This window comes from Capronia coronata, assembly GCF_000585585.1.
Source record: "Capronia coronata CBS 617.96 chromosome Unknown acBCG-supercont1.3, whole genome shotgun sequence".
NCBI lineage: Eukaryota > Fungi > Ascomycota > Eurotiomycetes > Chaetothyriales > Herpotrichiellaceae > Capronia > Capronia coronata.
In genome coordinates, this window is record NW_006912895.1 from 1 (window position 1) to 27,956 (window position 27,956).

Sequence of the window (27,956 nt, forward strand, 5' to 3'; positions counted from 1 at the left end):
AGGGACGGAATAGACGCCATCTGCTCTCTTTCCTCCTGGTGGATAGAGAAAAGAAGGGTCGAGGATGGAGGGGAAATGGGGGCCTGCCAGGTTCGTGTATCGACTAACTTCTCCGTCCTCGGTCAACACTTGCGGTGGCTCAGAGGGAGAGGACGCTTTCGCTTACGATAAGTCGGTAACGGAGTGAGTGTAACGGCGCGAGGAATCGCCAATACAATCCAGTATTGCCGCCCGGCTGAGCCTGACGTGGTCCACTGCTGAAGAGAAACCGGTCGATAGTCGCGGTCGGCGATGGTGTCGAGGTGCTTGATGTTATGCTGGCTAGAAAGATGGCGCCTGAGAAGTTGTTGGCTGGTGGTCCGGCTGGAACAATGTCCGCACGCAAACCCGGGTGTTGTGGTGAGGCTGGGGTCCTCGGGGCAGAAATCGGCGCGAGCGGAAAGCTCAGAAATGTCAGTCAAGAGAAGAGTCCCGAGGTCAGGCACTTGAGTCTGCCGGCTAGCACTAATTGAGTGGGCTTCGGTAAGATGTTGCTGGACGAGGCGCGGATGTACGCGTAACGCTCGTCGACACAATGTGCAAATCAACGCGTTCTCGGGAGTGCTGACAATGAGATTGAGGCTGCAAAGCCAGGGTGGAGAGGACATGGTGTGAATAGAAGAGCAAGAAGCTCGAATCCTGTCGATCTCATATACCTCGGGAGTTGAGGGACGCGATGGGCCATCGAGTGTAAGAGTGTATGGCTCGGCGAGGCTGAGATTTCACGCTACAGAATATTTCACGCTACAATGTGATTTCACGCTACAGCCCAAACCTTAATTTTTCCACCACCTATTCTCGGCCCCGATCCACGCTACATGTCTGACCCTAAACTACTAGGATAGGGATAAGATCTTCTTTATAATGCTTGAGGAATCTGGTTTCTTCCGGATCGATGGCCCCGGGGTAGTTGTTGTATAGCCAGTTCTCAAGATTTTCGAAAGCCGAAAACGTCTACTAGACGGTAATATGAAAGCACTGCCATTAATCTTCACCTAAGGGACTGTCCGCACCACCGGGTCCCCAAGTCTGCTTCATCTCGTCCACCAGCCACATAGGGGCTAGTATGTTGCCTGAAGACGCTTCACCATCCACTCGAGAGGCAGAACGGGCTCGTATTTGAGGGGCCTGGTCTCAGTCACACATTCCTTGATCCCCTCTACTACCTTGTCATGGTCGGGATGGGCGAAGAACTGTCGCTCGGTTAGCCACCACTTTCAATCAGAGTCAGGGCGGCAGACATACAGCAATAGAGTACCTGGCAGAAAATTTGCCATCATCAGTGGTCGGGGCGTTGGGGGGTGAGACAACGCGGTGAAATGTGGACTTGATCATATCGTTGGACCAAATTTGCAGCAAGTCCCCAGCGTTGATGACAATAGCTCCTGCAATCGGTGGCACATCCACGTACTGCCCCGAGGGAGTTCGCGCTTGCAGACCACCGCTGCCGTCCTGGAAGAGGAGGGTGACGGTGCCGTAATCGGTATGGGCTCCAGCACGGACAGCGCCCTCTTGAGTCAGCAAACTTTGAGGCACGGCAGGGTAATGGAGCAGTCTCAAGACATGGTCTCCTCCCGAGATCTGCGGCTCAAAGTAGGATTTTTTGAGACCCAGCCCTGTTGCGATCGCCGACATGAGGCTCTTATGTAGGCGGTCACAGTTCACATAAAAGTCCTGGATGCCCTTGCTGAAGCCGGGGATGAGATGCTCGGGGAAATGGTTCTCGTATGGCTTCTCAGGGTAGCCCCAGGGCGCCTCGCTGCCAATTTCTAGTGATTCCTTGATATCTGGGAAGATCTTGCGGAGTTCTTCAATGTTCTCCTCCTTGGTGAGATCTGCGTTGGTGACCTTTTCCACCCCCATACCGGAATAGCTGTGTCAAGATCAGTAGACGGGTCTTTCTACCTCGTTTCCGGTGGTGGGTAGGTCATGACCGGGTCACTCACCCTCTGTTCGCCTCCGAGTCATGGTTGGGGTACTTCTGCTTTTCTTCCGCCGGCAGAGCAAAAAACTTCTCGGACCACTGGAAGGCCTCACGCGGATCAAGTCCACTGTTCTGGACATAGATGAAGCCCGAGGTGGTGAATCCCTTCATGATCTCGTCCACACATGCCTTCTGCTCGTCTTCTGAGCCATGGAGGTAGCGGCCGAAATCAACGAGTGGGATCTCGAACGAAGGCTAACAGGGTTTAGCAGGTATTGGGTGAAGACTTGGGGAGCGTTGTACCTGCACCTTCGCGACTGTTGCGTCGTGGCTAGTCTCGACGGCCATGGTAGCAAGGTGCTGTTTCTTGCAAAATTAATAATTTGTGTTTTTGTTGGATCTGAATTGTATGTGTTTCTCACGTTGGCAAAGAGCTCTCGTTCAGCAATTAATCATTAACGAGAAGAATCGCCCATTACGGTCTGGCTATAGAGTGGAGAGGTTCTGCACCTAGGCATGGCCGGACGTGAAGACCTAGACTGAGGACTCACGGAGTAGTGGCACCAGCTTTATCAAGGTTCGATAAGAGTGGCCCGTCGGTCACGACCATTGTGTATCGCACAGTAGAGCCCAACGGCCTTATCATTGAGAAAACGGATCAGGCTCCGCTAAGCGCCCCTCTACCGCTCCGTGAGTTCCGCACATACTCCCGCACAGTGTCAGGCACAGCAAGAGATAAGCGGGGCCACCGAATAATTGCGACCAGGTCCGATCCTGAGGTACTATCTATCCACTTTGATAATGGACTTGCTCGACCTAGCTAGGGTACCACACAACTGACCAACGGCTCAGACATAGAGCTGGTCCAGGTCTCCAAGAGTCCCAAAGCGGATTGCTAAGGATGGTAGATTATACGGAGTATATGAAAGATGAAAGGCCTGCTGCTCTATCCCCCTTTATCGAACAAACCTTTGAGACCACCCACGACCGACATCCCTGGACAGTCGTGACCATGGCGTCTACTGTTGAGAAGACCTCTCAGCCCACAGGCAGCACTCCCCCGTCATCCACCACTGAACAAGGCGTTCTAGAAGCTGGCCATCTCACTGCCATTCCTGCTCATAACAGACTTCAGCACCTTGCAAACCGCCTCGATGCTCTTGCTGGCGTCGAGTCTCGTGGCATTGAGCGCGTCCCTCCCGAGCTCCGGGACCGGAAAATGGGGCTGACTGATTACCTTGGAATTGGCATAATGTGGTTCAGTATCAAGTAAGTTTATCTGCATCTCGACCAGACCCAGCAGCCCTTTTGCATGGGCCCATCGCTGACCGTTGTTCTGAAACGCAGCTGCACAGCAAACCAAATGACCTTGGGTGTCCTCGGTCCCGTGTCCTATGGTCTGGGCTTTGTGGACGCCGTGCTGTAAGCAACCTCCCTACTGAGAGAAGGACACCCATTGAAACCTTGGACAGATTGTGTATGTTTGGCACCATCTTCGGCGCGGCCTGCTCGGGATACATCGCAAGCTTTGGCCCAATATCAGGCAACCGGACTTTGGTCATTGCGGTAAGTGTGATGCATGGCGATGTGGACTTTGTCACTAACGGGGTTGACAGAGATACTCGATGGGATGGTGGCCTTCTCGAATCTGTGTCATCCTGAACTGGGTTATTGAGATGGGCTATGGTCTGGTTGACTGCCTCGTAGCCGGTTTGATCCTCTCTGCTGTCAACGGACGAGGAATGTCTGTGATTGTTGGTATCGTCATTTCTGCTGTTATCACCGTAAGATGTCCTTCCCTCTTTCTGCCTGGGAAGTTTTACTCATGATTGACAGTGGGTTGTCGCAACCTTTGGTATCAAATGGTTCCATACCTTTGAGAGGTTAGCTGCAAAACCATTTGCCAACTAGGTCGCCCATGACTGACCGAGCTGTCTAGATGGATCGCCATCCCGACGGTGTTGGTTCTTTTCATCTTCATCGGGTGCGCGTCGCCTCACTTTGACGCATCTTCCAAATCAGTCGGTTCCGGGGCAACACTTGCTGGTAATCGCGTCAGCTACTTCTTCCTCACTGCCTCTGGCCCTCTAGGCTGGGTGCCAGCTGCCGCGGATTTCTTCGTATATTATCCAGAAGGTACCTCTCGCAAATGGGTGTGCTTCATGACCACGGCTGGGATGACCCTGGGCAAGCTCTTGATCGAGTTCTTGGGTATCGGTCTGGGCACAGGACTTTCAACCAACCCGGACTGGTCCGAAGCCTTCTCGAGCTCCGGCGTCGGTGCATTGGTTGTGGCCGGATATGCCCCTCTACAGGACTTTGGAAAATTCTGTGCTGTTGTCCTCGCATTGGCGGTCGCAGCCAACAACATTCCCGGCACGTATGCTGCGGTAAGATGCCCCCCAAACCCTTTCGTGCCTTGGACACCATGCTCACTGAGATCTTAGGCTTTGAACTTCCAGCAACTCTGCACACCGTTTTCCAAGATTCCCAGACCAGTGTGGACAACGGTGGCTGCTATCATATACATGGTCTGTGCTATCGCCGGCCGAGCGCATCTCCTCTCCATCTTCCTGAACTTCCTCGGCCTCATTGGGTACTGGGTCATCATTTGGATCGCCATCGTCCTTGAGGATGAATTCATCTTCCGCCGAAGGGTTGGCTTTGTATGGGAAGATTGGAATGATAAGAGTAAACTGCCAGTGGGTATCGCTGCTCTCATCAGCTTCTTGATCGGCTGGGCGGGTGCCATTGTCTGCATGGGTCAGACTTACTACTATGGTCCCATTGCCAGATTGGTGGGAGAATATGGTGCCGATGTAAGTGCCCCGGCAATGCCCATGTTTTTGACCTTGCTTTGGCTAACTCGGCATTTCAGCTCGGACTGCCTGTCGCTTTTGCCTGGACTGCCCTGTCCTATTACCCTCTTCGACTCTTAGAGATCAAGCTTCTCGGCCGATGAGGTGTTTGCAGCGGACAATCGCCTGATCTTCAATCCCAGCCGGATCGCTGCTGACAGGCTTGAAACCACGCCAAGGGTGGGATCTACCGAGATTGATGTTTGTATACTTTGTAGTGGATTCACCGGGGCATGTTTCGGCAATCTGGACGGGTTACCTGCACACTTGCTTTACATCGCGAAATGTGGGCCACGAAATGGGGGCCATCTCTTATAAAAGGTCGTGCGGGGATGGATAGATTCCAGACAGTCAAATGAATCGACTATTGGCATTCAAGGAAAACCTGTTTGTCTCTCTGAAACCCTAGGACTACATGAGAGTCGATGTACGTGGTCAGGCATCAAGCAACGCTACCCTTCATAAACTTGCACTGTAACATCCCTTCTCCGTCCTCATTATACAGATAGGCAGCTTACGAAACCGGTCTATCTATCCACCGCAAGCTTTTTCTGTTGGCGGACGTATTCATCGCAGCGAAGGTAGGCTTCCAGACGGACCCTTTGCAGAAACAGCAGAACTAGAGCAAGGACATCGGTGTGAGTTCGAGTAGTCTGCTTTCAACTCACTCTTTAGGTGGAGTATATTCGCCTGGATTGAGAATGATTCCGTCCCAGCACCGAGCGAAGATCATCGCAGCGGGCACTTTCCCTGATGCGTACACGCTTTGCCTTTATTAGTGATTAACCAATGATGGAATATGAGAATTCTCACCTGCCCGGCTCGGACTAACATATTATACCATCGAATAGCCTATGCCCCTTCAATAATCGTAACTATTTTCTGCGGCGTCTAGGATGGGACCTTATTTGATATGTACCTGGAAGGAAGTATGGCACCGGTCCGAGGTAGCCATTGCGCTCAAGCTCTTTCTCATGGTCATGCCGTCGAGACTAGTTCGGCCATAGCCAAACTCGGTGGAAAACTCGCCTGCCTACCTTATACTCGTGAGCCGAGTATAGCTGGCGGAGAATCGGGCGCCTTCTTTGTTGGGCTAGTTGACGATTACTAGCGGAGCTTATGTCATACGTTGACTCCGTAAATAATTGCAGCACCTGTAAGGTATATGGCACCTCCAGAGTTCTATTATACTTGCCTTGGTGGCCTCAGTTACTAAGTAAGAGCCTGGATCAGTTGGTAAAGTGCTGCTTTGTTGGCTAGGTCGAGTAGCAACTATACTTCGAGTCACCTCTGCTACAAACTAGTCGTGCAAATTTTAATCCGTGTTCTTGCCCGAGAAACGGTTCATTCCACCATCTTTAGTCGAACTCAAGTGGCACGAATTCTGTATTGTCTTATTCAGGGGTGTCGCGTCGGTATCCAGCTGTGCGTTGGTAGGATTCAAGGAGGGCCTTAGGGTGATAATGGTGAGCAGTGTCAAGGCTTTGCCTGGGTTTACTGTTTGATGGTCCGCAAGACAGTGCTCGGCGTCGTTGAAGTCGATTTACTTTGAAGGGATCGACTGGTAAATGACAGGACCTGACTGATGCCAGTTCGATCGAGATCTGGTCCCCACGATCATCGGCGAGTCGCGCACTTGTCTTGCCTGACCCTCCCCGATGGCGGACGGAGGAGAGCGCATGTCTGTGATTGGTTCGTTTCTTGACTATACGACAACGTTCAAGTTTTGCACGAGGAGATTTCCGCTCTTCCACCCTTCCACATTCTCTTTCGCCATGCGCTGTAGATCGGAGACTGTCACCTCGCCGAACCAGGCCAAATAAGGCATCACTATCAGTGGCAAGTGGCGATACATACCTTGGTTCTCCAGATATCGCACCAAGCATGGACTGTCCTCCGCTGCGGGCGCGGAATCGAACACGTGGACAGCAGCCCTGGCAGTGGATCCTTGCAGAAGACCCTGAAGCAATGCTTCTTCCTTGATTGTGCCACCTCTACTTACGCTGATCAGGACTCCTCGGGCATCCATAGCATTCAATTCTGCGTGGGTTATGAGATTAACAATATCCGCGTTTTGCGGCACAAACAAGAAGAGAACAATGCTTTATTGCAATATCTCTTGGGACGGTGTTCTCGTGCGCTTGATCTGAGAAGGCTGTCGCGACAGCTTTCTATCAAAGACATACACTCATCCTAAGCGAGGTACAAATATCTACAATCTGTCGGCCTAGCTCGGACGCAATGGTCAGTTTGTTATAAGTGTCGCCTCTAGGCTGATGCGCCATACCAATCGAACCATAGCCGACAATCCCAACTTTCTCGTCTTTGAGAGACAACGGTCTTCGATCGTTGTGGTCGCGTAGTATTCCGAGCAGGGCTCCCTGGTCTGCCCATTCCCCGCGTATAGTCCGTTGAGGCAGTTCGACCACTTTTCTTCGAGCAGCCAAATATAATCCGACCTCATGTTTGGCCACAGAGTTGGTATTGGCGTTTGCACAATCTAGCACCCATATTCCGCGCTGTTTGCAGATTTCCAAGTCGATAAAGTCTATTCTTACGGACATGATCATAATCGCCCGCAGCCTTGGGTCGCCTTTTGGTCCAGGCTAATCGATCTGATTAGGAAGGTAGTGATAATGACGATGTCTGCATCTTTGATTTGCTCATAGAACACCTCTAGAGAGTCACAAGGCATTCTCTCGTAGATCTTTACATCGAAAATACCCAACAATGTTTTAGACGAAGGAACGGGCAGAAAAATGATTCCAGTACCACGATTCGGCACGTTTCTCTACATTTATTGCAAGGCTGAGGCAGCTAATCTTTTGGTTTACAGAGCCAAGGGTTAGCAAATCTGTATCGGGATATCATATGGTAGCAGTAAACACGAGTTAGATGCCGCCTTATGCAGCTCAAGCGTGGAATTGTACATATCACCGGGGTGGAACCGTTGAACCACGGTTCTACAGGCTTCGGAGGACTGCGCAAGGTAATTCATTAATAGAGCGATCGTACGGCCGAGTTCCTGACGAGGAACGACGTCTCTACTCCGATATTAACCGCAGCGTTGCCACCAACAGCTGTTTTATTTTAGAGCCTTAACGCCGTTGGACTACTTAATCCAAGCCTAAGATCCAAGATATGTAACCGAAATGATGGGACGAAGCTGCTAAGACCCAATATCATGTAAACAGCACTGCGCACCTTCTGATATTCATATTCGTGTGTAGGCGCTCGTATGCTATTGGACATCTCTTTGCCCAGTAACTTCGACAATTTAGCATCTGCGCTTCCATCCGTGGTACGGAACAATTCGTGATATTACCTATCAACCAGATAATGTTGCCAACCCAAGTTGTGTCGCAAATATCATCGACTTTCTAGGCAGACCTTCCGCACGCTTTCATCAAAATCTGTCCAGCCAGCCCTCCCGAAACGCTTCAGCAGGTTCAGCTCCGTCTTCCCATCAATCTTGCTCAAGTCATGCGGCTGGGCAGGGTCATTCTCGGGCCACGGCTTGCTAGCGTCTAGTTTGCGAAACACATTGAGCCAGCTATTGAAGTTGATGGCTCCCGCAAATCCAAACAATCGCTGATTCTTCACATCCTCTTGCGTTAGGGCACCAATGTTTAAGAGCGCCACATTTTCGACGTCGCAGAAGTGCGAGGCACCGAATTCTTTCAGGAAAGCGTGGTTTGCTGGGTCTCTGAAAGTGTCCAGTACCCATTTGGCTGTGCTGCCTGCCTGTTTTTGGTGGAAGATCGCTCCGATCGTACAAGACGGCAAGACCGAGTTCACCACGAACTTTGGATTCTCCTCTTTGCTGAACGTCCACATCTCACGCTCAGTTTGAGCTTTGAGGGCAGAATAGACATCCCAGCCGCGTTCTTCCTCGTAAGGGGGTGGACGCAATGCCTTTTTGATGGCCTCCTCGTTCCACATACTTCCATTGACAACAAACTCCTTGCCAAACGTACGATTCAAGGCCGCTTGATTGCTGCTTGTTAATACGAAACGCATGACTGAAGACTCTTTACTGTTGGCAGCCTCGAGAAATCTTCGGAGTCCAGGTAGAAGATGAAGGCATAACTCAGAGAAACTCGTTCGGAACAGACCTATACGGTTGCAGGGTGGTATCACGCCTGGATCATATGGCGTTGTGAGGCAGAGTAGGCGCGCCTGAAAAGATGATATCTGCCGCCGATACTAAATATTGTTTGCAGTACGAATACGAATGATATCATTTCGTTGTTGCTGACTTATTACCGGAGTTCGCTGGATAGTGGGGCTTCCACTTTCGGTTTCCAGCCCATGCGTTGATTATCAAGCACGAATACCATATTGAGCGACTTGACTTACCGTTGCGTCGGTGGGAACATAGTAGATCATCACTGAGACGACATCTGAAGGTACCTTGGGTCCGCTGCTGGTGCCATGTACGGCGCTACGAAACAACATGAAGACGTGATTTATGACGATGGGTAACAAGTTCAGAATGAGATAAGCTGCTTGCGGTCGTTGTCTAGCACTCGTAACATGCGCTGCACCTAATGCGAGCGAATCCTTTGGTTCCGTGATTGTTGAAATATGACGATGCAATATTGAATACCACTGTATGGCAGCCATCTTCTTTCCGTGGCTACCTAGGTAGTTTGTTAGGTTGCAATCGGCTGCTGTACCCGTGTATTCATTGTACTGGTGACGAGTATTCATTGCTTGATGTCTCTCATCCAAGGCCTTCGATAAGGAGTTACCTCCCACGGAGTCGAGCATGAGCCGATGGTTTTTGGTAGCTGCGTTTTGCCGGAAGGACCACGAGTAAATTGTGGAAATCTAAATACCTCGATTCCGCGCGTCGATAGTCGTAGCTCTTTCGGCCAGTGCTGCTTCCAGCGGTATCTGACACCATTTCTGACAATGTTGCGGATCCATGGCCATGCTCCGCAGGAAGGTCTCCTTGAGCTTCTCCGCTGAAAGCATCAAAGGAGTAGCTTTCCAGCAAGGCAACATCAAGCTTTCCTCGGATCAAGAACCCAGAAACCCCTGCAGATATAGACAGAGATAGCAGATTAGATGCTTCGGGTAGCACATTCCCCTGGCCGTTAGAACATCCCATCCCCGTCACTCGTCCTGGCAAAGGATCAGCGGCCGGCCAGAGACCTCGATTCCTGTTGAAGCGTTCATGGCGACATGTTTGTTGGGGAAAATTCGGCAAAAACGACTATGGGTATCATCTTTTATTGAAATCTCGATCGCAACAATCAAAGGAATTGTTCAGTAGCGCAGAGTATGATAAGACGCCTCAAATCATCTGAATCGCCCACCCCAACGTGTGGGCCAATTGCAGCTTGAATCCGCTCTTTGCTATAATTTGACAGAATGGTACTTAAGCAAGTCTCTCTTGATAGCGCTTCCGTTGTGGGTTGATCATGGTCAGGCGAGGAATAGTTGACCCAAGGCAGATGGTTCTTCATTGCAAGTCTGCAGTTCTCCTCTTCATATGCTAGCCATATATTCTGGCTACAGGGCAATGGCATGTTGAGAATAAGATCATCGTTCAGCGGTTCATAGTAGGGGGAGGTCTTTCTCGTCCTAGGATCATAATTGTTGAGAAAGTTGACCATGTTGACAATGAAAACTGTTCGACGTGTTGTTTCGGTGGTTCTCCACCGACCCCATGTCGTTGTCGTCGGTGAACACGGTGATGAATTGAAATCAGAGAAAGCATCTAGGTCAGGACTGCGAATCTGTAGGTATGGCTCAATGTATGTTCTCGTCATCTGCCAAGTATTAATAAGATTGGCCTGCGATAGGAATAAGAAAAGCGCCATACCTTCAAAAGAAAGCCCATCTCGAGATTCTTGACTGGAATAGCGAGACTCCACGCTTCAGACTCATTACCAATGCCTTCCTTAATCTCCAAGCTTTCGTAGATTAGTATAGCGTGTATCGCATCCCACTGCTGCATACACTCGTACGACGGCTAACAGATACTCAGTATTTGATCAGAAGCGGAGCTGGGCCTCGGTAGCACTTACGAAATTCGCAATCAGTCCATGCCGCGCAGCGTCTATGGCCCGCCGAAAAAAAGGTTTGTCGGTTGAGAGATTCATGCCAGCACTGCTGCAAATGGCCATTGAAGTGAAAGGGAAAGATGCCAAGTCGGGTTCAACATTTTTGACTTTTGGCAAGTGAAGGAATGGAGACAAACAAGATCCTTTGATCAGCAAAGAAGCATAGTCGCCAAGTATACGGGTGAGAATGAGTGGTGTCGACAATGTCGGAGAATTTGAAGTGCCCCCCGTGCTGTTATTCGAAGTTTGCGTAAGGGATGTAGAGGGAGAGTTGCCATGAGTTATTGGCGATATATAAGATCTCTCGACCAAAGACCGGATGTGCTGGACAGGAGATACGTTTGCAAAGTCTGCTATATCCAAGTCGAAGGTATCCAGCGGATACGGAGAGAGTGGGAAATTCCAAGTTGGGAGTTCAGCGACAGAGGGCTGGCTACTCACGGATGGACAGGATTGGAGGTTTTGATTCCGAACATATGAAGCTTCCCCCGTGTGGTCGGTGTAATTCCAGGCTTTGGCTGCTGATGGTGCGCTATAGAGGCACTTCATTCCTCTCTTCGCACAACGAGAGCACGTAGGTTGGGTGTAGCAGCACTTGGCCTTGGCCTGAACACACGCATCGCAGGCTTTACGGCGATTCCCACCTTTGGCGGGACCTCTGCAGCGCCTTCGATGACGCATAAGCAAGTCACCTGTGTCAATAGTGTTAGCGACGGAGAAAAGTGGCGATATAGGATTGGAAAAAAATGCAAAATGAGAAAGGTGGATAGCAGAAACCTACGCCGCTGGTAAGACTTAAAGCACGACTCGCATACCAACTGATTAGCCTCCGGACTAGCGATGTTTGACTCCATGGTCACCAGGATCAATGGGATCAGATCTTCTAGGGGTGCGAAGCACCTTGATAGAATATTCAAGTATGAGTGATGAGTTGCAGAGCATCGCGGAGGGACAAGGTCTAGTGACGCAGGATGTCCGTGGTATACAAGTACGTAGCAGTATTACTAATCTCACGAGGTCACGTGACAGCCACGCATCTCCGAAGATTTCGATCTGTCCGGAGTTGCATGGCCGGATAGTCTAGCGTTCCCGGAGTTGGATGTCGATCGTCCAATGCCTCCGGATTTTGAAGGTCACTCCTATTAATTCTCATTAAACAGGACAGGATAAATTAGCTAATTGTCAGGTGAAGGCCTTACATGAGTCCGGAGGTCAGGGCTCAGGGGAGCTATAACCTCAAGATTAATGAACAGTATGCTTTCCCTCGTCTGTGAAGCTCGTCACCCATCACGACCACCTCCTGCACGCCATCGTCCGCCATGGCATCATCTACACAGGGGAATAGCAATCCCGCACTGCCATACAACGCATCAACAACATCGCCAGGTGAGTAGCTCCCGGGATGGCCCCAAGATGGCTTCAGCAGAAAACTGTTTTGGAGCCTTTTTGAACCTTTTTGCTGACCTGGAGACCGTTAGATGTCGAGGCTGTGCAGTCCTCGAAAGACGACTCTGTCTATCCGGCCGATGCCTTCTCACTGCCACGGCGGATTCTATTCATCGTGACTGTGTGTATAAGCATGTACATCAACCAGCTGGGCTTGTGCAACACCCTGACGACGCTCCGCATAATCGGAGACTCTTTTGGCATCAGCAATCCTGGTACATTGTCATGGTTGATTGCTGGCTACAGCTTGACTATCGGCACATTCATCCTCATTGGTGGGCGCCTTGGCGATGAGTTTGGCAACAAGAAGATGTTTGTCCTGGGAATGAGCTGGCTTTCCTTGTGGAGCTTGGTGGCAGGACTCTCCGTCTATTCCAATCATGTGCTCTTCGTATTTGCTCGCGTCTTCCAGGGTATGGGTCCTGCCTTGACTTTGCCTAATGCTCTCGGCATCTTTGGCAAGTCTTTTTCTGAAGGCCCGCGAAACATGGCCTTTGCATGGTTCTCAGCAGCAGCGCCACTTGGCGCCGTTACAGGTCTCCTTTTCGGCGCCCTCTTTGCGATGGCTTGGTGGCCATGGATTTTCTGGAGCCAGGCGATTGGTGTTGCTTTTGTAGCCGCCTTTGCTGCCTGGACAATACCAGATTTGCCTCTACAAGAGGAGCAGGTACGACCACTTCGTCAAAAGTTGGACCGCCTGGATCTTCCCGGAGGTGCAGCTGGCGTGACGGCTCTAGTCTTGTTCAACTTGGCGTGGAATCAGGCCGTGGTTGTTACTTGGCGGGAGCCCTACGTTTATGTGTGCCTGATCCTCAGTTTCATTTTCGGTGCACTATTCTTTTACATTGAAATCTACCGAGCCAACCATCCAATTCTGCCCATCGCTGCCTTTACTTCGGATATAATGTTCGTTTTCGCATGCACGGCAGCAGGCTGGGCCACATTTGGCATATGGGTAGGTCATACTCCTGAACGGGAAAGCATTTCAACTAACGCTGAGTGTAGCTCTTCTACGTCGTGCGGGAAGCCCTTGATATAGGTGGCCAAACTCCTATTCAATTGGCAGCATGGTTTACCCCCATTCTTGTTACCGGAGTAGCTTCAGCTTTGACCGTTGGCAGCATAATCAGCAAGGTTCCTGCCCCGTATATTATGATGGTTGGACAGATTGCTTTTTTGGTCACATCTATTATCATGGCCTTCCGGCCTCCAGACTCGATCTATTGGACCTACTTCTTTTTCGGCACCATCATCGCCACTATCGGAATGGACACATCGTTACCTGCCGCCATAATGATTTTCGCAAGCGTGGTGCCCCGGCAATACCAAGGCATGGGAGCTAGTATGGTTATGACCATCGTCAACTACAGCATATCACTTGGTCTTGGGTTTGCTGGCACCATCGAAACCAATATTAATCATGGTGGGCATACCAAAGCAGAGTTGCTTCATGGTTATCGGGGCGCTCTGTGGTTCTCTGTCGGTTTGACGGGGCTCGGAACTGTTCTCAGTCTCATCTTCTTGCTCAAAAACTATCGAAAACAGAAGTCGAATGGAAATGAAGCGGAAGAGGACACTCCAGAGAAACATCAGTCCTGATTTCGGTACGAGATCTTTTTGCATCCTCTTCTGTTCTCTGTATACCCCATAAATCCTGAGAGTGATACAGAAAGGTAGGGATGGAAGACACACCGGCTGGACAGTGGTTCAACTTCAAAAGGCTTAGGTAGGCTTACTGGATAGTATGATCTATTGGCTATATCAAGACGCCTCGCAACCTATTTTCTGTCAAACAGCAAACTGTTGCTTAGCATTCCCAGCCCTACCATTTTAGTACGAGGCATCTAGTCAGCAGAGACTAGCCCCAGGGCCTTCAACAGAGAACAAGGAACATTTTAACCTTTATTTGTTATTCTCCAGTCTTCGATAGAATCGTTCTGGGTCTACGATGTGTGAATAATACCTAGGTACATATATTGGAAGTACGTCATGTATACGCCAAGACCTGTCTCGGAGGACTTGCCTTAGGTACCTAAGGTAGATTAGATAGATAGGTAATCTGCCGACTGTGCACGGCAGTCCGGTCAGTGTCCTAGATAGTCTCTTCCATCACAGTAAAGTCGAAGGTTTTTACAACCCGGATTTGAACCGGTCCTTCGCCCGTCGTTCGGTGTCAAGATTGATAATCCGTACGTCTTCCTGGACCTAACCTGTGACTCCCCTGTCCTTCTGTTGCGAGCACAGGAACACGCCTAAGAGACATCTGCGCCGTATCTGACTTAATCTGCCTGTCTTCATTCATGGCATCTCACTCGGCACAAGCCTGTCGACCTTGCAGGTATCTGACTTTAATGACGAATGGAAAATGCTGTTCTGACATGTACGACAGAAGACTCAAGAGAAAATGTACTCGAGAGTTACCTTCGTGCGCTTTGGTGAGTTCTGAAGCACAGTTTGTTGTTAAACTCCTGACACTGCTAGTGCCTTCGCTTGGGGAAACCTTGTGGCTATCCTACCAAATCTCTGGATGCTTCCGAGGAGATCGATTTCCTGCTCCAAAAGATCCAACAACTAGAACATCAAATCACACGATATACCCAGCCAGTGGCTACTGGTGTTGGCCGCATGGAGCAATCCATAAGGTCGACCGATGAGATCGACAGCCTGCCTAGACCACTTCTGCAGGCTAATCTTGGTCAGGGAAAGTTTCAACCACAGAAGATCAATTGCCACGACCTTCCTCCTTGTAGCATGCCACAGCATATTCCACGCAGTGCTGTATCCGCCTTGTTCCTCAGCACAGACTCTTTCAATCCACTGCCGCCGGGATCACTTGGCCCAAAAGGCCAAGTCCCCGGACAATTCCTGGAAGGCCTTCAAAATGTCGAGGAAATTCGGGACCTATACTTTTCAAGCATCCACCGATGGCTTCCAATGATAAGCAAGGCACGACTCACGCAAGCTTCCAATGATCCGCAGCTGAAGTATGATGGCACGACTGTCTTACTACTGACATGTATGAAATTGGTGACCACAACACCTCATCGAAACAAGGCTTTCGAATTGCCACTGTACCAGTTGGCCAAACAATTCTACTTCTGCGTGGAGACGGCTGGCTCAATATGCATCCCACTTTTGCAATCCTCTGTTCTCATCGCAGTCTACGAATTCTCCCAGGGCCTTTACCCGGCCGCATATCTGACTATCGCTCAGGCGGCTCGGCATGGGACCATGATGGGACTTCATTACCGAGGGAAAGCTGCGCGGATGTTCCACGAAGCAGAGACGTGGACACAGCGCGAAGAAGAACGAAGGACTTGGTGGGCTGTTCTTCTCGTTGATCGGTAAGTGCAGTGGGACATTTGGTGACTCTGCTAACCTGTTCAGTTACCTCCATGCCGGAACCTACGGGTTTCCAATCATTACATGCGATCCAGTCAAAGAAAATTTCCTGCCTTGCGACGATGCAAGTTGGGATACCGGTCTTCTTGGTTTGAACGAATCGTTTCTTTCCTCGACACCTTCAAGGTCATTGAAAGGTGGCCAGTTCGGCACTCTTTGTCGGACCTGCCATATCTTCGGCCGAGTTGTTCGACACAAGTACGACGACATCTTGGAGATTCCAGACAAATTGAATGAGGCCATTCAACTCAACCGAGCCATCATCGCGCTGGAGTCGACCTTTGAAGATCCCACGACTGGTTGTGAATTTAAAGACTGCGACGTTTGCCGAGCGCTCTGCTATAGTGCGCGAATGATACTCTACAATATGTATGCATACAATCAACGGTATAACGGCACAGATATTCAGAAGGCTTCGATTGAGGGCATGGCCACCATAGGATTGTCTGTTGCGAGAATGGCTGGCCGTGTCCAAGAGGCTGTCATGACGAACATTGGAGCAGTGAGCCCATTGATATGTCATTGTCTCTATCAAGCCGCAGGGCGTTGTGCGCGGTCTCTGCGCGAAAACTGCCAGTCAGGGATGAAGATGGCCCTGACAACTATCATCGATACGTTTAGCATGCTACGAGATAGATGGAGAATATGTGGTAAGTTTGCTAAGCTTTTTCATGCTTCGTCTCTGATGCCTTTTAGATGACTACTTGAAGCTTCTCGAGGTCGAGGATGGTATCATGGTGGAAAGTTGATCACATTTTCTGTTATATAGCGTCCATTCACAGAAATCGACTCCAATCTTGCTTCTTGATCCATTCTTCGACAGTCCCGAGTTTCAATTCGATGCCCAACTATAACATGTCAGCATTCTGCTTACGACTATCAATTTCAACACTTACATCCTTAGGATGATTGACGGAGGGATCATCCCGGGCTTGGTAGCCAAACTCGTCACAGAATGCCAAAATCTCAATTATTGCTCTCTTGAGTTCAATGGGGGTTCCCTCCCACGCAAAATCGTCGGGGAAGGGTACGTTCTTGGCCTTGACGCCCAAAACCTTGGACCATACTTTGATAAACTCCTCGAGGGACATCCATTCGCGGTAGGTAATGAGATTCTTTCCGGGCTCGGTATCAACAAGAGCTTTGACAAACAAGCCGGTGTCCTCATCCGTTGCGATCATTGGCAACTTGGTTTTGGGGTTTAGCCTGCTAGCAAGATTGTACACACCTTCCTTATCCTGTCCTCTTCGTCAACAGTTTGTTGACCATGTTCAAAAATACTGACATACCTTTGTTATCTGGACCAATTGCGGCATTCTCAAAAAGTTGGTCAGATAGTACCCCAGCTGGATGATGCTCGTCTTTTTCCAAAGTTCCGGGTGGGCTGCTCTGCCGTACTCGACCGCCATCGCTTTGCTGTCGTAATGGTAGACGTGCGTGTACTTTCCACGAGACCACTTGCTGACGTGGGCCAGGCTCGAGAAGACCAATCTTTGGAGATCTGGGATCTGGGATGCCGCGTCGAGAACGTTTTTGCCCTGCTGGAGTTCGTACTCATATACCCACTCGACCAGTGCCTGCCCTGGAGCCGGCTTGGAGCTGTTGGCTGGATCGAGAAAGGCACCCCAGAAATCGGTTACGCTGAAGATTGCGTCAGCTCCCGCAAAGGCCGCCACCAGGCTGGAAGGGTCGCCCAGGTTGGCCGAGACGACCTCCACCCCCCTGGTCCTTAGTTTCTCCGCTGAAGCACTGGAAGTGTTACGGGTGAGACCTCGGACCTTCCATTCGGGATCTTTCAAGAAAGTGTCGACGACCGAACCGCCTTGTGTTCCCGTGGCGCCGACAACAACAATGAGTTTAGGAGACATGGCACCGACCACGCTATCACGATTTTGAAAGCTGGCTTTTGAACGGATAGAACGTGTTTAAAGAAGAGTGCCCGAGTGTTTCGAGAAGTGGCTGGTCACTGGGGGAATATATACCTTTCAAGTAGAGCTACTGTGGTCCAACTGACATGCAATAAGACGGGACTGTGATCAACAGGTCCACCAAAGCATTGGGTATGCTTGCTTCGACCGGTTTTTGGTGGGACGATCGATTTAGATGCGATATTCGCTCGACACGGGGACTCGAAATAGAGGAAAGTATTTGAGAGGACCATTGGTAGGACGCTGAGGATCGGTGCCAACAGAGGTGCGGGCGCCAATAAGACGTCATCTGCGGAGGCGGGCAAGAGCGGGCAAGAGCGGACAGGGGCGGACAGGGGCGGACAGGGGCGGACAGGGGCGGAAAGGAGCGGAGTGGGCGACGTGGGGAGTGGTCCAAGCTTTGTCCGACTCCATACTGTTACAACATCCGTGTTTTCTCATTCCCAGTGGCGTATATCTTATTTCACATCCTGGGAGGACGAATGAGGGCTGGGTACGGATGGTGGGTCATGTTACTTTTGAACGAAGACTCTGGACGCATGCTGGGGAGCAAGTCAGCAAATGTTGTTAGGCCAGTCTACTGCTCCGTTGTAATTTATTATGCCCAGATGCTGGTACGTATGCTCTACAATCTGAAGGGGCAGAATAGCCAGTGGGGCATCCCAGGGGCAGTTAACACGAATTCAATAAATACCTTGGTAAGGAGTCATGTCCGGAGCTGACTTGTGAATATAGACCAGTATAAAGCTTGCAATGGCTATCTTTGCTTTATTCAAATTTCGAAGTCTGCCTTCTTATAGCTACGTGATGTCTAGCCCTTGATTTGTCTCCCCTTCACATACACCTTAGCTATATTTCGATCATCGCCGGTCATAATAAACTTCTCAAATAGATCCGGGAGCTTGTCGATATCCTCAATAGGCGTGATAGTACCAGAGTGTGGGCCAACCGTCTGAATTTCCAAAGCGTCAAATTCTTTTCCCACCACGAAGTTTCCGATTTTGTCTTCGAGACAGCAAACTTGTGCTCCTCCCAAGGTTGCCATGAAAAAACACTCGGCCACGGACAGGGATGTGTCTTTGCCGCCACAGAGAGTCTCCCTTGCCACGGAGACTACGAAAGCTTGTCGCATAGCATCAATAATCGAAGAAGAATATCCGCCTCCACTATCAGTTCCAAGGCTCACCTTGATGCCTCTTCGGAGATATTCTCGTATTGGTGCCATGCCGAACATTCCACCGGTGGTATTAGACACTGGACAGTGCGAGACTCCACAATCGAGGGCCTTCAATCGACCCATTTCATACTCTCCAACATATATACAGTGCGCCAAGATGGACCTTCTATTCAGCAGACCAAAATGCTCGTAGAGATCAGCTTCGTTGTCGAATTCTGGAAAGAGTTCCTTCGTGATTTCCATCTCTTGCTCCGCTTCATCGAAATGGGTTTGGATAGGCAGGTCGGGGTTTTTCGCTGCTATCTGTCCAAGTCCTGTAAGGACTTCCGCATCACAGGCTATAGCGAAACGAGGGGTTAGAATTGGTGTGACTAAACGGGCAGTCGGGTCGATTTTTCGGACATGGGAGATGAAATCTTCAGTGACTTGGATAGATTCGCTGGCGCTGGCGTCTTTGTAGAAGTCGGGGGCGTTTCGATTCATATTACACTTGCCAACAAACGCCCTTTGACCCTTTTCTAGGCAAGTTTCGGCAAGTATCTTGGTAGCCTCGCCATGCAACGAGCCATAGTAAGAGGCAGTTGTGATCCCCTGGTTGATAAAACCATCCACACAAGAAGCGTATGTGACTTTGGCATATTCAGGGTCTGCAAATCTGGATTCGTGGGGGAATGTGATCGTATTGAGCCAATCCATCAGCAACCTTCCGCGTCCAGTTCCTCGCTGTGTCCATTGAGGAGCATGGTTGTGAGTGTCAATCAAGCCTGGGATGAGAAACTGCCCATTGTCAAGAATCTCAATCTTGGTGGATCCGTCGAACCCATGCTTGACCAGGACCTCCTTGATTTTGCTTCGGTCAACCTTTCTTTCAACCAGAGCGATCTTGCCGGCTCCGTCAATGACAATGAGCCCTTGCTCAATTATTTCCAACGTTTCAGGAGAGAGAGAGTGAATGATGGCCCCGTAGTATCCAAAGGGCTGGACACTGTGAGGTTCGAGGTGGTCCGCCATGACAAGTCTCGCAGTGTCTGTCTCGCAGTTCGAAAGCCGTAGCATAGTGGAAGAGTGCCTGGTTTTGATTTGGTTTGCTGGAGCAAGGATGCCGTTCGCTGTACACCGACCGTACATGGCCTTTGTACGGGCGTACAACATACCATCGGGGCTCGCCTAGATAGCCAACAGCACGACATCTCCTTCTAAGCCAGATGGGTGGAACTTGCCCATGTCAATCGCTCGCGAACACCAGTTGACCTGCCTTGAGATGGTGCATATCGGCTGAGCCGATGGACTTCAGCGGTCGTTCGAGATAAGTCTTGATAAGACTACCCCAGAAAAGTTAGTTGGGCGGAGACAATAGTTGACCTAGATCATGATAGCCAGCCTCATGCTTTTGCGCGTTCACCATTACGGGCCAGGATTCTCCCGTGTCTGATTTAGGTCTGCAGATTATGGCAGTGATCAGCGATTGAAAGAGTCCTTATCATTGGCGTGCTCCGAATCGTCTTTCGCAGTTCGATCACCCAGTAGATTAGCATATTGCCTAATCGGGAGCGATAGAGCCAACCGGCCCGGCATGATGATAAGACAGATATTAAATAGAGCAAGAGACGCCGAATATGTGACTTGGTCTCGTTGTTGAATCTTAGAAAGAAGAGCGACTCCTCGACTCCCTCAATCCACCCAAGTACCTTTCCCGGTATCAAATTGCAACAATGGACGGCTTGGATCCCGAGAAGGGTGGACCCATAGCCACCACCGGGCCCGGCTTAACGGACAATACCGAAGGCCCCGTTGAGAGCAAGCGGGGCTTCACAAGTCAGGTCGACAATCTCGAACGGGTCGAGGCTTCGAAAGGGTGGTTCAGCCCACTTCTCAAATTGGTCAGCTACTTGCCCGTCGAGGAAAGAGGTATTGAACGGGTTTTGGAAGAAGACAGGGTCAAACAAAGCATTTGGGACGGATATACTGTGTGGGCTTCGGCCAATTTCACGTATGTCAACAAATCCACGCAGTCGAATGAAATCCACCAGTGATGGAGTTTGCTAACGGGCCGTTCCTAGTCCATCGACTTTTGCGACAGGCGCATTGGGCCCTAATTTTGGGCTTGGTTTCTGGGACTCGTTTGCAATCATTGTGTTGATCAATTTCTTCGTCAGCTTCGTGGTCGGCCTCTTTGGCTGCTTCGGGCCCCTTACAGGACTACGTACTATGTCTGTTGGTCGCTATGCATTTGGCCAGTGGGGCACCAGAGCTATCATTGCCCTCAGTATTTGTGGCGCCATCGGCTGGTCGAGCGTCAACTCAATTGCTGGTGCACAAGTCCTCAATGAGCTTTCCGATGGGAACTGTCCGCTGTGGGCTGGAAATCTGGTTATCGGTGTCTGCACAGCCATCATCTCGTTCTTCGGCTACTACGCGGTCCACTACTTTGAACGATTCTGCTGGATCCCGCAGGTCATCATCTTTATATTCCTTATCGGCTACGGTGCGAAGCACTTTGACGCTGGAGCCCTTCCGATGGGCTCTGGGTCGGCGGAGGCTGCGTCGGCCATGTCATTCATTGCCGTCATCTACGGTTTCGTGGCCGGCTGGGCACAATCTGCTGCCGACTACAACGTGCGTATGCCTGTGAGGACCAACAAGCGAAACCTCATTTTTTCCATTTGGGCCGGGAACTTTTTTGGCTGTTCCATTCCTGAAGTCTTGGGTGCCGCCTATATGACAGCTGTGGCCGCTGACCCAAAATTTGCCGCCGCTTACGAATCTCGTGGTGTCGGCGGCCTCATGGGTCAGGCACTGAAGCCATTGGGCGGCTTCGGCAAATTTTTGCTTGTCCTCGCGGCTCTGAGCATCATCGGCTGCAACTTGGTCAACAATTATTCACTTGCCTTTTCGTGTCAAAATTTTCATCCTATCATGCTTAAGGTCCCACGGTTCGTATGGACGGTTACTGGCTCGGCCATCTTCATAGCGATTGCTATTGCTGCCGAGAATTCATTTGCCGAAGTACTGGAGTCGTTCTTGTCGGTCATCGGGTACACGGGGACGCCTTTCCTATGCATCGTACCCATCGAATACTTCTACTTCCGTAAGAAGCAACTACCATTGGACGATTGGAATAACATGAAAGTCATACCTCACGGCATTGCTGGGTTTTTCGCCATCGCCATGGGCTTCGTGGGCGCGGTGCTCTCTATGGACCAGACGTGGTATGTCGGTGTGGTGGCCAAAGCTATCAAGCCTGATGGCGCTGAACTTGGTTGGATCTTTAGCGGCGCCTTCTCCGTGTTAGCTTTCGTCCCACTGCGATTTTTGGAGCTGAAGTACACTGGTAGGTAGCTTGGACAGAAATAGATACGCGGGATATATCTAGGACAGGAACGCGTACCTGCAAGGGCTGCGATGCTTCCAGACCGGTACACATGGGAACACTCCTTGAACGTTATGATGCAGAACACACGCATTGCTCACGCCAGAAGTCCGATCCGAGCTTCACTAGTTGCACAGGAACGTCAGCCATATCAGCGAGATGGAACGCCTACTTAACCTGAACGAGCTTCCTCCTTTTAAGATATGAAAGTTGTTACTTGAGGTACCCTTCCGTTTCTTCTTAGCTCTGAGCGATATTCAACGTCTGAGAAAGCTGCCGTCATTCCGCGTGCTTTCATTCATGTATAACCTAATGGCGCGATGGCCAGGATCCAAGATCGCATTGACTGCAAACTTCCCTAACAACAGTGAGGTGATACCCATAAGCTGCCTCAAGGGCTGGTCCGGTTACAGAGTGGTTGGTAGCAACGCGGTAAACCAGGTTTTCGCGAATGACGCATTTATGGAGGACATGTACTCCGTCAAGGCGTTTGTGTAACAAGCCTCCCCTTCTGTGACGAGCAATTCTTCGATCCTGGACCCCAGCCATGTGACCAACTCGACGACTACTATGCTCATTCTTGCCTTCACAATATGTCCAATCAATCGATTGCAGTATAGCTTGACATTGAGACCTCATCCGCTAGCTCTGCGTATGGGAAACCAGTGGTATACCAGGAGACTCTGAAGGCGTGAAGCAGGACCTGCAAGAGATCAATCACCCCTTTTCATGTCGATGGGATGAAAGCAGCTGTGAGGAATGCACTCCAGAACCCCAAGAGCTGGCCGGACTTGTACATCATAGGGCGCAATTGCCGGCTTTGCAGAGCACCGCATATAGGATTTTGCTTCGAGAATGAAAACCTAGATCAGATGCCAGACTCAGTGTTCCTAATACCTAGGTAATAATGAAACGCGTTATTAGTGCAACTGCTGCATTCAATGATTTTACCCCGGATGGAGTTTGGCGTCTTGGCTCCCCGATTTACCCGATGGTCTGATTGCAGAATGCAAACTCCGTCTTTCCACTTCTCCTCTTCCACTGTCTGACCATCCACCCTTGGTTGAAGCACAGAAACGTCGGGGAATTGGACCGGCGGGCTGTCAGAGAAAAGTTCCAAATTCCTCACCCAGTGTCTTGGTCCAGCAAGGACCTGCATTGTTTCTCGCCTGTCTCAATTTCGGAGTTGTGCGGTTCAGATACGTGGTCATGGCCTTGAGCGAACACGATGCTCTCCAAGGCAGATAGTAACGTTGCTCACTTCTCAAGCATCTGCTTTCCTTGGCCAAGACCCTTCATCAGAGAGCCTGCGGATGTGCCCAAGACTGTACGCAAATGGCGAACAATATCATGGTCATCAGCATGCCTCATAGCATTGTCGACCGCGGGGTTTGCAGTTCAGATTGTCATCGCGTTAAGATTACCTTGGACTATCGCTACTGCGGTACTATGGGGACTTGCAGGAATTTATGCTGCAGCAATACGACCAACCACCGCCTCGGTACCACTGCTCCTTGCTTTTGTGAGCATTGCCATTCTGGGAGGAGCCTCGTTTGCTTTCCACTTTTCTGAGGATGTCTACGGATCTGGTGCCCTTCTTGCCGGTCTGAGTACGCTGCTGGCCATTGTCGCCTTGTTGATCATGATCAACATGCCTCTTCGAGATCCTGCGACAAATCAAGATGATATTGGTCCAGTTTTTGCACCGTCCAGCCACGCGTTCCGGTCCCCCGAAGACAATCTGACCCTTTTCCAATGGATGACAGTGTCTTGGCTGAGCCCTTTGATCAAACTTGGGAACGAAAGACAGCTACACGATGAAGACGTCTGGCAGTTAGGCTATGAATTTCAACACCGTCATTTGCATGATGCGTTCCGCGAACTCGAGGGCACCCTTATCAGGCGTCTCCTGATGGCAAACTGGATTGATCTCGTGCTTCTCAGCCTATTGGCAGTTTTCGAGTTGGCGGCGAACTATTCCGCCCCAGTTCTCCTGCAAAGCTTGCTACAGTCCATGGAGACGATACAACACAGCAAAAGACCTGCCGTTACATTCGCACTGCTGATCCTTATGATCAGGCTCGTTGCGGCTCAGAGCGCAGTGTTCAGCTTATGGTTTGGAAGACGATGCTATGAACGAGCAAGAGGCGAAATGATCACAATGTTATACGAAAAGACACTGAACAGGAAAATTCTAGGCAGCGTTGCTCAAGAAGCTGAGAAGGACTTGTGTCGGGCTGATGAAATTGATGTTGATGGCCCGCAACTTACAGATACCAACTCCCTCCCCCTGACAGAACCACCACCTCATGACTTGCAGCTAGATGTACCACCGACGCTGTCTACAAGAGCACAAAAGTTGCTCCATTGGGTACGGACAAGGTTCAAGAATAGCCATAGGACTCCCGAAATCCAATCCGCGGCGTCGATGGGCAAGATTCTTAACCTGATGCGCAACGACGTTTACCAGGTAGCTCAACGATTTTGGGAATTTCAGACCTTGATCAACAAACCTCTGGGGCTGGTCCTATCGATTGTCTTGATCTGGCGTATGCTTGGGTGGTCGAGTTTGGTTGGCGTGGCAGTGGTGCTTATCGCACAGATCTTCAACTACATCCTTGCTCGCATCCTGATCAGCTGGGAGAAGGAGCGTCGGAAGGCGACTGACGTAAAGTTACAAAGGATATCACAGTACGTTGAAGCTATCAGGCATTTGAGATGGTATGGGTGGCATTTCAAATGGCTTGAAGGGGTGATGGCGGCCCGACAAAGGGAACTCAGATTGAAAGTCATCACCTACCTCTGGAACTGCGGTATCAAGTTCGTCAACTCTGTCGCCAGCGGAATGCTTCCAGTTGCTTGTTTTTATGCCTACACCGCCTTGGCAGGCCAGCAACTACGAGTCGATATTGCGTTCCCCGCATTGCAACTCTTCGCACTTATGCAAGAAAATCTTCGAGAAATTCCGAACTTGATCACTGTCTTACTAGACGCGTCCGTGGCAGTAGGGCGTATCGAGGACTTTATTTCGGAGCCCGAAAAGGCCGATACTTCGGAATTCCAGGACTCTACAGAGGACCAACTTGAATTGCGCGACGCAACGTTCTCATGGCCGGGACTCTCTAAACCAGTTCTTCGACACCTCAATCTCTCATTCTCTCGAGGACTCACAGTGGTATACGGCCCGGTTGCAGCCGGAAAGACCGCTCTACTCCAGGCCTTGCTCGGGGAGCTTGATCTTCTTGCAGGACAACTGTTCAGGCCACAAGGCCCGATCGGTTACTGTGCGCAAACTCCCTGGCTACAAAGCATGAGCATACGCGAGAATATACTCCTCAATGCTCCCTACCAGGAGATTCGATACAAAAGGGTCCTCGAAGCCTGTGCTCTTCTTCCGGATTTGGCCAGTTTCAAACACGGAGACCTCTCCTATATTGGCGAGAACGGCATTGGACTTTCAGGAGGTCAAAGAGCCAGGGTTGCTCTAGCGCGAGCAGTCTACAGTCGAGCCGATATCCTCTTGTTGGACGACCCTCTAAGTGCGTTGGACCAGCAAACCGCAGAATGGATAGTCAAGAAGTGCTTGACTGGCAGTCTGATGGAAGGGCGTACTGTAGTCCTCGTCACGCATCGCACTGATCTTTGTCAGGACGTTGCGTCGCAACTTGTCGAGATATCGCACGGAACGGCCACGTTACATCGTTCTGACGAGGATCTCACCGTCTCCACGTCTCCAGAACCTCGTGTATCAACTTCTGGTGATGTGCATGGTGAAGAGATCGATGAGACGGCGGCTGTGCCCGAAAAGTTTGTGGAAGAAGAACGCAGAGTGCATGGCGGTGTGCAGCTGGCTGTCTACTGGGAGTATATTAGGGCCGGCAGGCTGACCTGGTGGTTCACGGTCGTCTTGACCGCTGCTTTATGCCGCATCATATATGTCGGTGAGAGCTGGTTTTTGAAAGAATGGGGTGAGGCCTACAATTGGGCTATATTGCAACTTCTCGGCTTCCAGTCGTTCGACTCCGGCACACACCTACTTAAGAATCGCATGGAAGGATTCTTCGACAAATTCCCGAACCCTGCAGTAAACGTCCAACCCTGGCTTCTAGGATTTCTCGTTATTGTGCTTGGGGAAACAATTGCTGTTCTTTTGTCGCAAGCGTCCATGCTGGTGGTTACATTTACCGCCGCACAGCGAATGTTCAGAGACATCATGGATCGGATCAGCAATTCGACCTTTCATTTCTATGATGTGACGCCGGTGGGCAGACTCATGAATCGTCTGACCTCTGATATTGGGGCGATTGATGGCAATATTGCAGATCAATTCTTGACCGTCATTTGGTATGGTATTGCATGGATATCATCCATGATAGTGATCGGCAGTGTCACGCCTCTGTTCCTCGTCTTTGCAATTGCCTTGACCGTTGCATTCGTGATCATCTTCTTGCGTTTCATACCCACGTCGCAAAGCTTGCGCCGTCTCGAAATGGTCTCTCTCAGCCCTCTCATGTCGAACTTCGGGGCGCTCTTAAATGGGCTCATGACGGTCAGGGCATTCTGTGCTCAGCCAGAATTTCAACAACGGAATATCCAAGTCACAGATTCTTTCCAAAAGATGGATCATTTTTACTGGAGTCTACAAGCATGGCTGATGTACCGGTTCGACGGTCTTTCAGCCGCCTCGACTTTTCTCTTGACATTGCTGGCGATCTTTTCGGGCTTGTCAGCTGGTCTGACTGCTTTCGTCCTCGTTGCAGCGGACAAGTTTGTCCAGTCAACCCATGCGATCTGTAAACAATATGGCCAGCTCCAACTTGACTTCGTCAGCGTGGAGCGTGTCGTTGAACTGGTCCACTTGGAACAAGAAGAGCCTGGTCTTGTGAAGCCTCCAGCTGCTTGGCCGACCTATGGTGGCGATATTGTGTTTGAGAACGTCACCATTCGATACCAGCCTCATCTCGACCCAGCACTTTCAGATGTTTCTCTACATCTCAAGGGGGGCACCACCAATGCCATTGTCGGGCGAACTGGTTCGGGCAAGTCAACTCTTGCGTTGGCTTTGTTAGCAACGATCACTCCTGAGTCTGGCCGTATCCTGATCGACAACATTGATGTCTCCAAAGTTGATAAGCAAGCTTTACGGAGTCGAGTCACTTTTCTTGCCCAAGACCCAATACTCTTCCAGGGGTCGTTACGACATAACCTTGACCCGATGGAAGAACATTCTGACCATGCATGCGAAGGTGTTCTGTCCAGGGTTTGCGGGAAGTACGGGTGGACGCTTGAAACGCAGATCGATAACGGAGGGCGCAATCTCAGTCAAGGACAAAGACAGCTTGTTGGGCTCGCTCGTGCGATCCTGAGGCGAAGCGCGATCGTCATCATGGATGAGGCAACAGCTAGCATCGACCTTGACACGTCGACCCAGATTCAAAAGGTTCTCAAAGAAGAACTGCGAGAAAGCACGATTATAACCATCGCACATCGCGCAGCGGCTGTTGAAAATGCCGATTGTTGTGTTGTCCTGTCCGCCGGGCGACTTGTCAGTCAAGGAAGGCCGGATGAAGTTGAATTCTTCGAGTAGATTGACATGGGGTGCGGCCCCTACAAAGAGACCGCGTGTGTATGGAGCGTTCATAGAGAGTACTTTAGACCGGTCATGAACGATATATTGGGATGAGAGCAGGACGAAAGAACGAAGACCCGAAGCAGCGATAAAGGCCTATCAATGTTCG

General features: G+C 50.4%; 12 protein-coding genes across 12 annotated transcripts; 5 read left to right on the plus strand and 7 right to left on the minus strand.

The window, feature by feature from the left end:
* Positions 1-1,100: 1,100 nt before the first annotated feature.
* On the minus strand, positions 1,101-2,311 carry A1O1_03282 (uncharacterized protein; the record flags this gene model as incomplete). The annotated part of the gene is made up of 4 exons (XM_007724187.1): positions 1,101-1,232; positions 1,285-1,912; positions 1,986-2,218; positions 2,267-2,311. The coding sequence occupies 4 exons, from the start codon at positions 2,309-2,311 to the stop codon at positions 1,101-1,103; spliced, it is 1,038 nt and encodes a 345-aa protein (XP_007722377.1).
* A 664-nt stretch (positions 2,312-2,975) lies between these two features.
* Positions 2,976-4,925, plus strand: A1O1_03283 (uncharacterized protein; the record flags this gene model as incomplete). The annotated part of the gene is made up of 8 exons (XM_007724188.1): positions 2,976-3,232; positions 3,311-3,385; positions 3,436-3,529; positions 3,580-3,747; positions 3,800-3,846; positions 3,903-4,353; positions 4,411-4,782; positions 4,842-4,925. The coding sequence occupies 8 exons, from the start codon at positions 2,976-2,978 to the stop codon at positions 4,923-4,925; spliced, it is 1,548 nt and encodes a 515-aa protein (XP_007722378.1).
* A 1,601-nt stretch (positions 4,926-6,526) lies between these two features.
* On the minus strand, positions 6,527-6,850 carry A1O1_03284 (uncharacterized protein; the record flags this gene model as incomplete). The annotated part of the gene is made up of 2 exons (XM_007724189.1): positions 6,527-6,651; positions 6,679-6,850. 2 exons carry the CDS (start codon positions 6,848-6,850, stop codon positions 6,527-6,529), a joined length of 297 nt encoding a protein of 98 aa, XP_007722379.1.
* A 145-nt stretch (positions 6,851-6,995) lies between these two features.
* On the minus strand, positions 6,996-7,385 carry A1O1_03285 (uncharacterized protein; the record flags this gene model as incomplete). The annotated part of the gene is made up of 1 exon (XM_007724190.1): positions 6,996-7,385. One exon carries the CDS (start codon positions 7,383-7,385, stop codon positions 6,996-6,998), a length of 390 nt encoding a protein of 129 aa, XP_007722380.1.
* An 805-nt stretch (positions 7,386-8,190) lies between these two features.
* On the minus strand, positions 8,191-8,841 carry A1O1_03286 (uncharacterized protein; the record flags this gene model as incomplete). The annotated part of the gene is made up of 1 exon (XM_007724191.1): positions 8,191-8,841. The coding sequence occupies one exon, from the start codon at positions 8,839-8,841 to the stop codon at positions 8,191-8,193; it is 651 nt and encodes a 216-aa protein (XP_007722381.1).
* A 2,599-nt stretch (positions 8,842-11,440) lies between these two features.
* A1O1_03287 (uncharacterized protein) lies at positions 11,441-11,749 on the minus strand (the record flags this gene model as incomplete). Its single annotated transcript, XM_007724192.1, has 2 exons — positions 11,441-11,587; positions 11,711-11,749. The coding sequence occupies 2 exons, from the start codon at positions 11,747-11,749 to the stop codon at positions 11,441-11,443; spliced, it is 186 nt and encodes a 61-aa protein (XP_007722382.1).
* Positions 11,750-12,214: 465 nt separating this feature from the next.
* Positions 12,215-13,940, plus strand: A1O1_03288 (uncharacterized protein; the record flags this gene model as incomplete). Its single annotated transcript, XM_007724193.1, has 3 exons — positions 12,215-12,281; positions 12,374-13,296; positions 13,347-13,940. The coding sequence occupies 3 exons, from the start codon at positions 12,215-12,217 to the stop codon at positions 13,938-13,940; spliced, it is 1,584 nt and encodes a 527-aa protein (XP_007722383.1).
* A 1,152-nt stretch (positions 13,941-15,092) lies between these two features.
* Positions 15,093-16,492, plus strand: A1O1_03289 (uncharacterized protein; the record flags this gene model as incomplete). The annotated part of the gene is made up of 3 exons (XM_007724194.1): positions 15,093-15,685; positions 15,729-16,393; positions 16,440-16,492. 3 exons carry the CDS (start codon positions 15,093-15,095, stop codon positions 16,490-16,492), a joined length of 1,311 nt encoding a protein of 436 aa, XP_007722384.1.
* Positions 16,493-16,519: 27 nt separating this feature from the next.
* Positions 16,520-17,611, minus strand: A1O1_03290 (uncharacterized protein; the record flags this gene model as incomplete). Its single annotated transcript, XM_007724195.1, has 3 exons — positions 16,520-16,591; positions 16,640-16,981; positions 17,033-17,611. 3 exons carry the CDS (start codon positions 17,609-17,611, stop codon positions 16,520-16,522), a joined length of 993 nt encoding a protein of 330 aa, XP_007722385.1.
* Positions 17,612-18,482: 871 nt separating this feature from the next.
* Positions 18,483-19,859, minus strand: A1O1_03291 (guanine deaminase; the record flags this gene model as incomplete). The annotated part of the gene is made up of 1 exon (XM_007724196.1): positions 18,483-19,859. The coding sequence occupies one exon, from the start codon at positions 19,857-19,859 to the stop codon at positions 18,483-18,485; it is 1,377 nt and encodes a 458-aa protein (XP_007722386.1).
* Positions 19,860-20,560: 701 nt separating this feature from the next.
* A1O1_03292 (uncharacterized protein) lies at positions 20,561-22,187 on the plus strand (the record flags this gene model as incomplete). Its single annotated transcript, XM_007724197.1, has 2 exons — positions 20,561-20,838; positions 20,909-22,187. The coding sequence occupies 2 exons, from the start codon at positions 20,561-20,563 to the stop codon at positions 22,185-22,187; spliced, it is 1,557 nt and encodes a 518-aa protein (XP_007722387.1).
* Positions 22,188-23,446: 1,259 nt separating this feature from the next.
* Positions 23,447-27,805, plus strand: A1O1_03293 (uncharacterized protein; the record flags this gene model as incomplete). The annotated part of the gene is made up of 1 exon (XM_007724198.1): positions 23,447-27,805. The coding sequence occupies one exon, from the start codon at positions 23,447-23,449 to the stop codon at positions 27,803-27,805; it is 4,359 nt and encodes a 1,452-aa protein (XP_007722388.1).
* Positions 27,806-27,956: the final 151 nt, after the last annotated feature.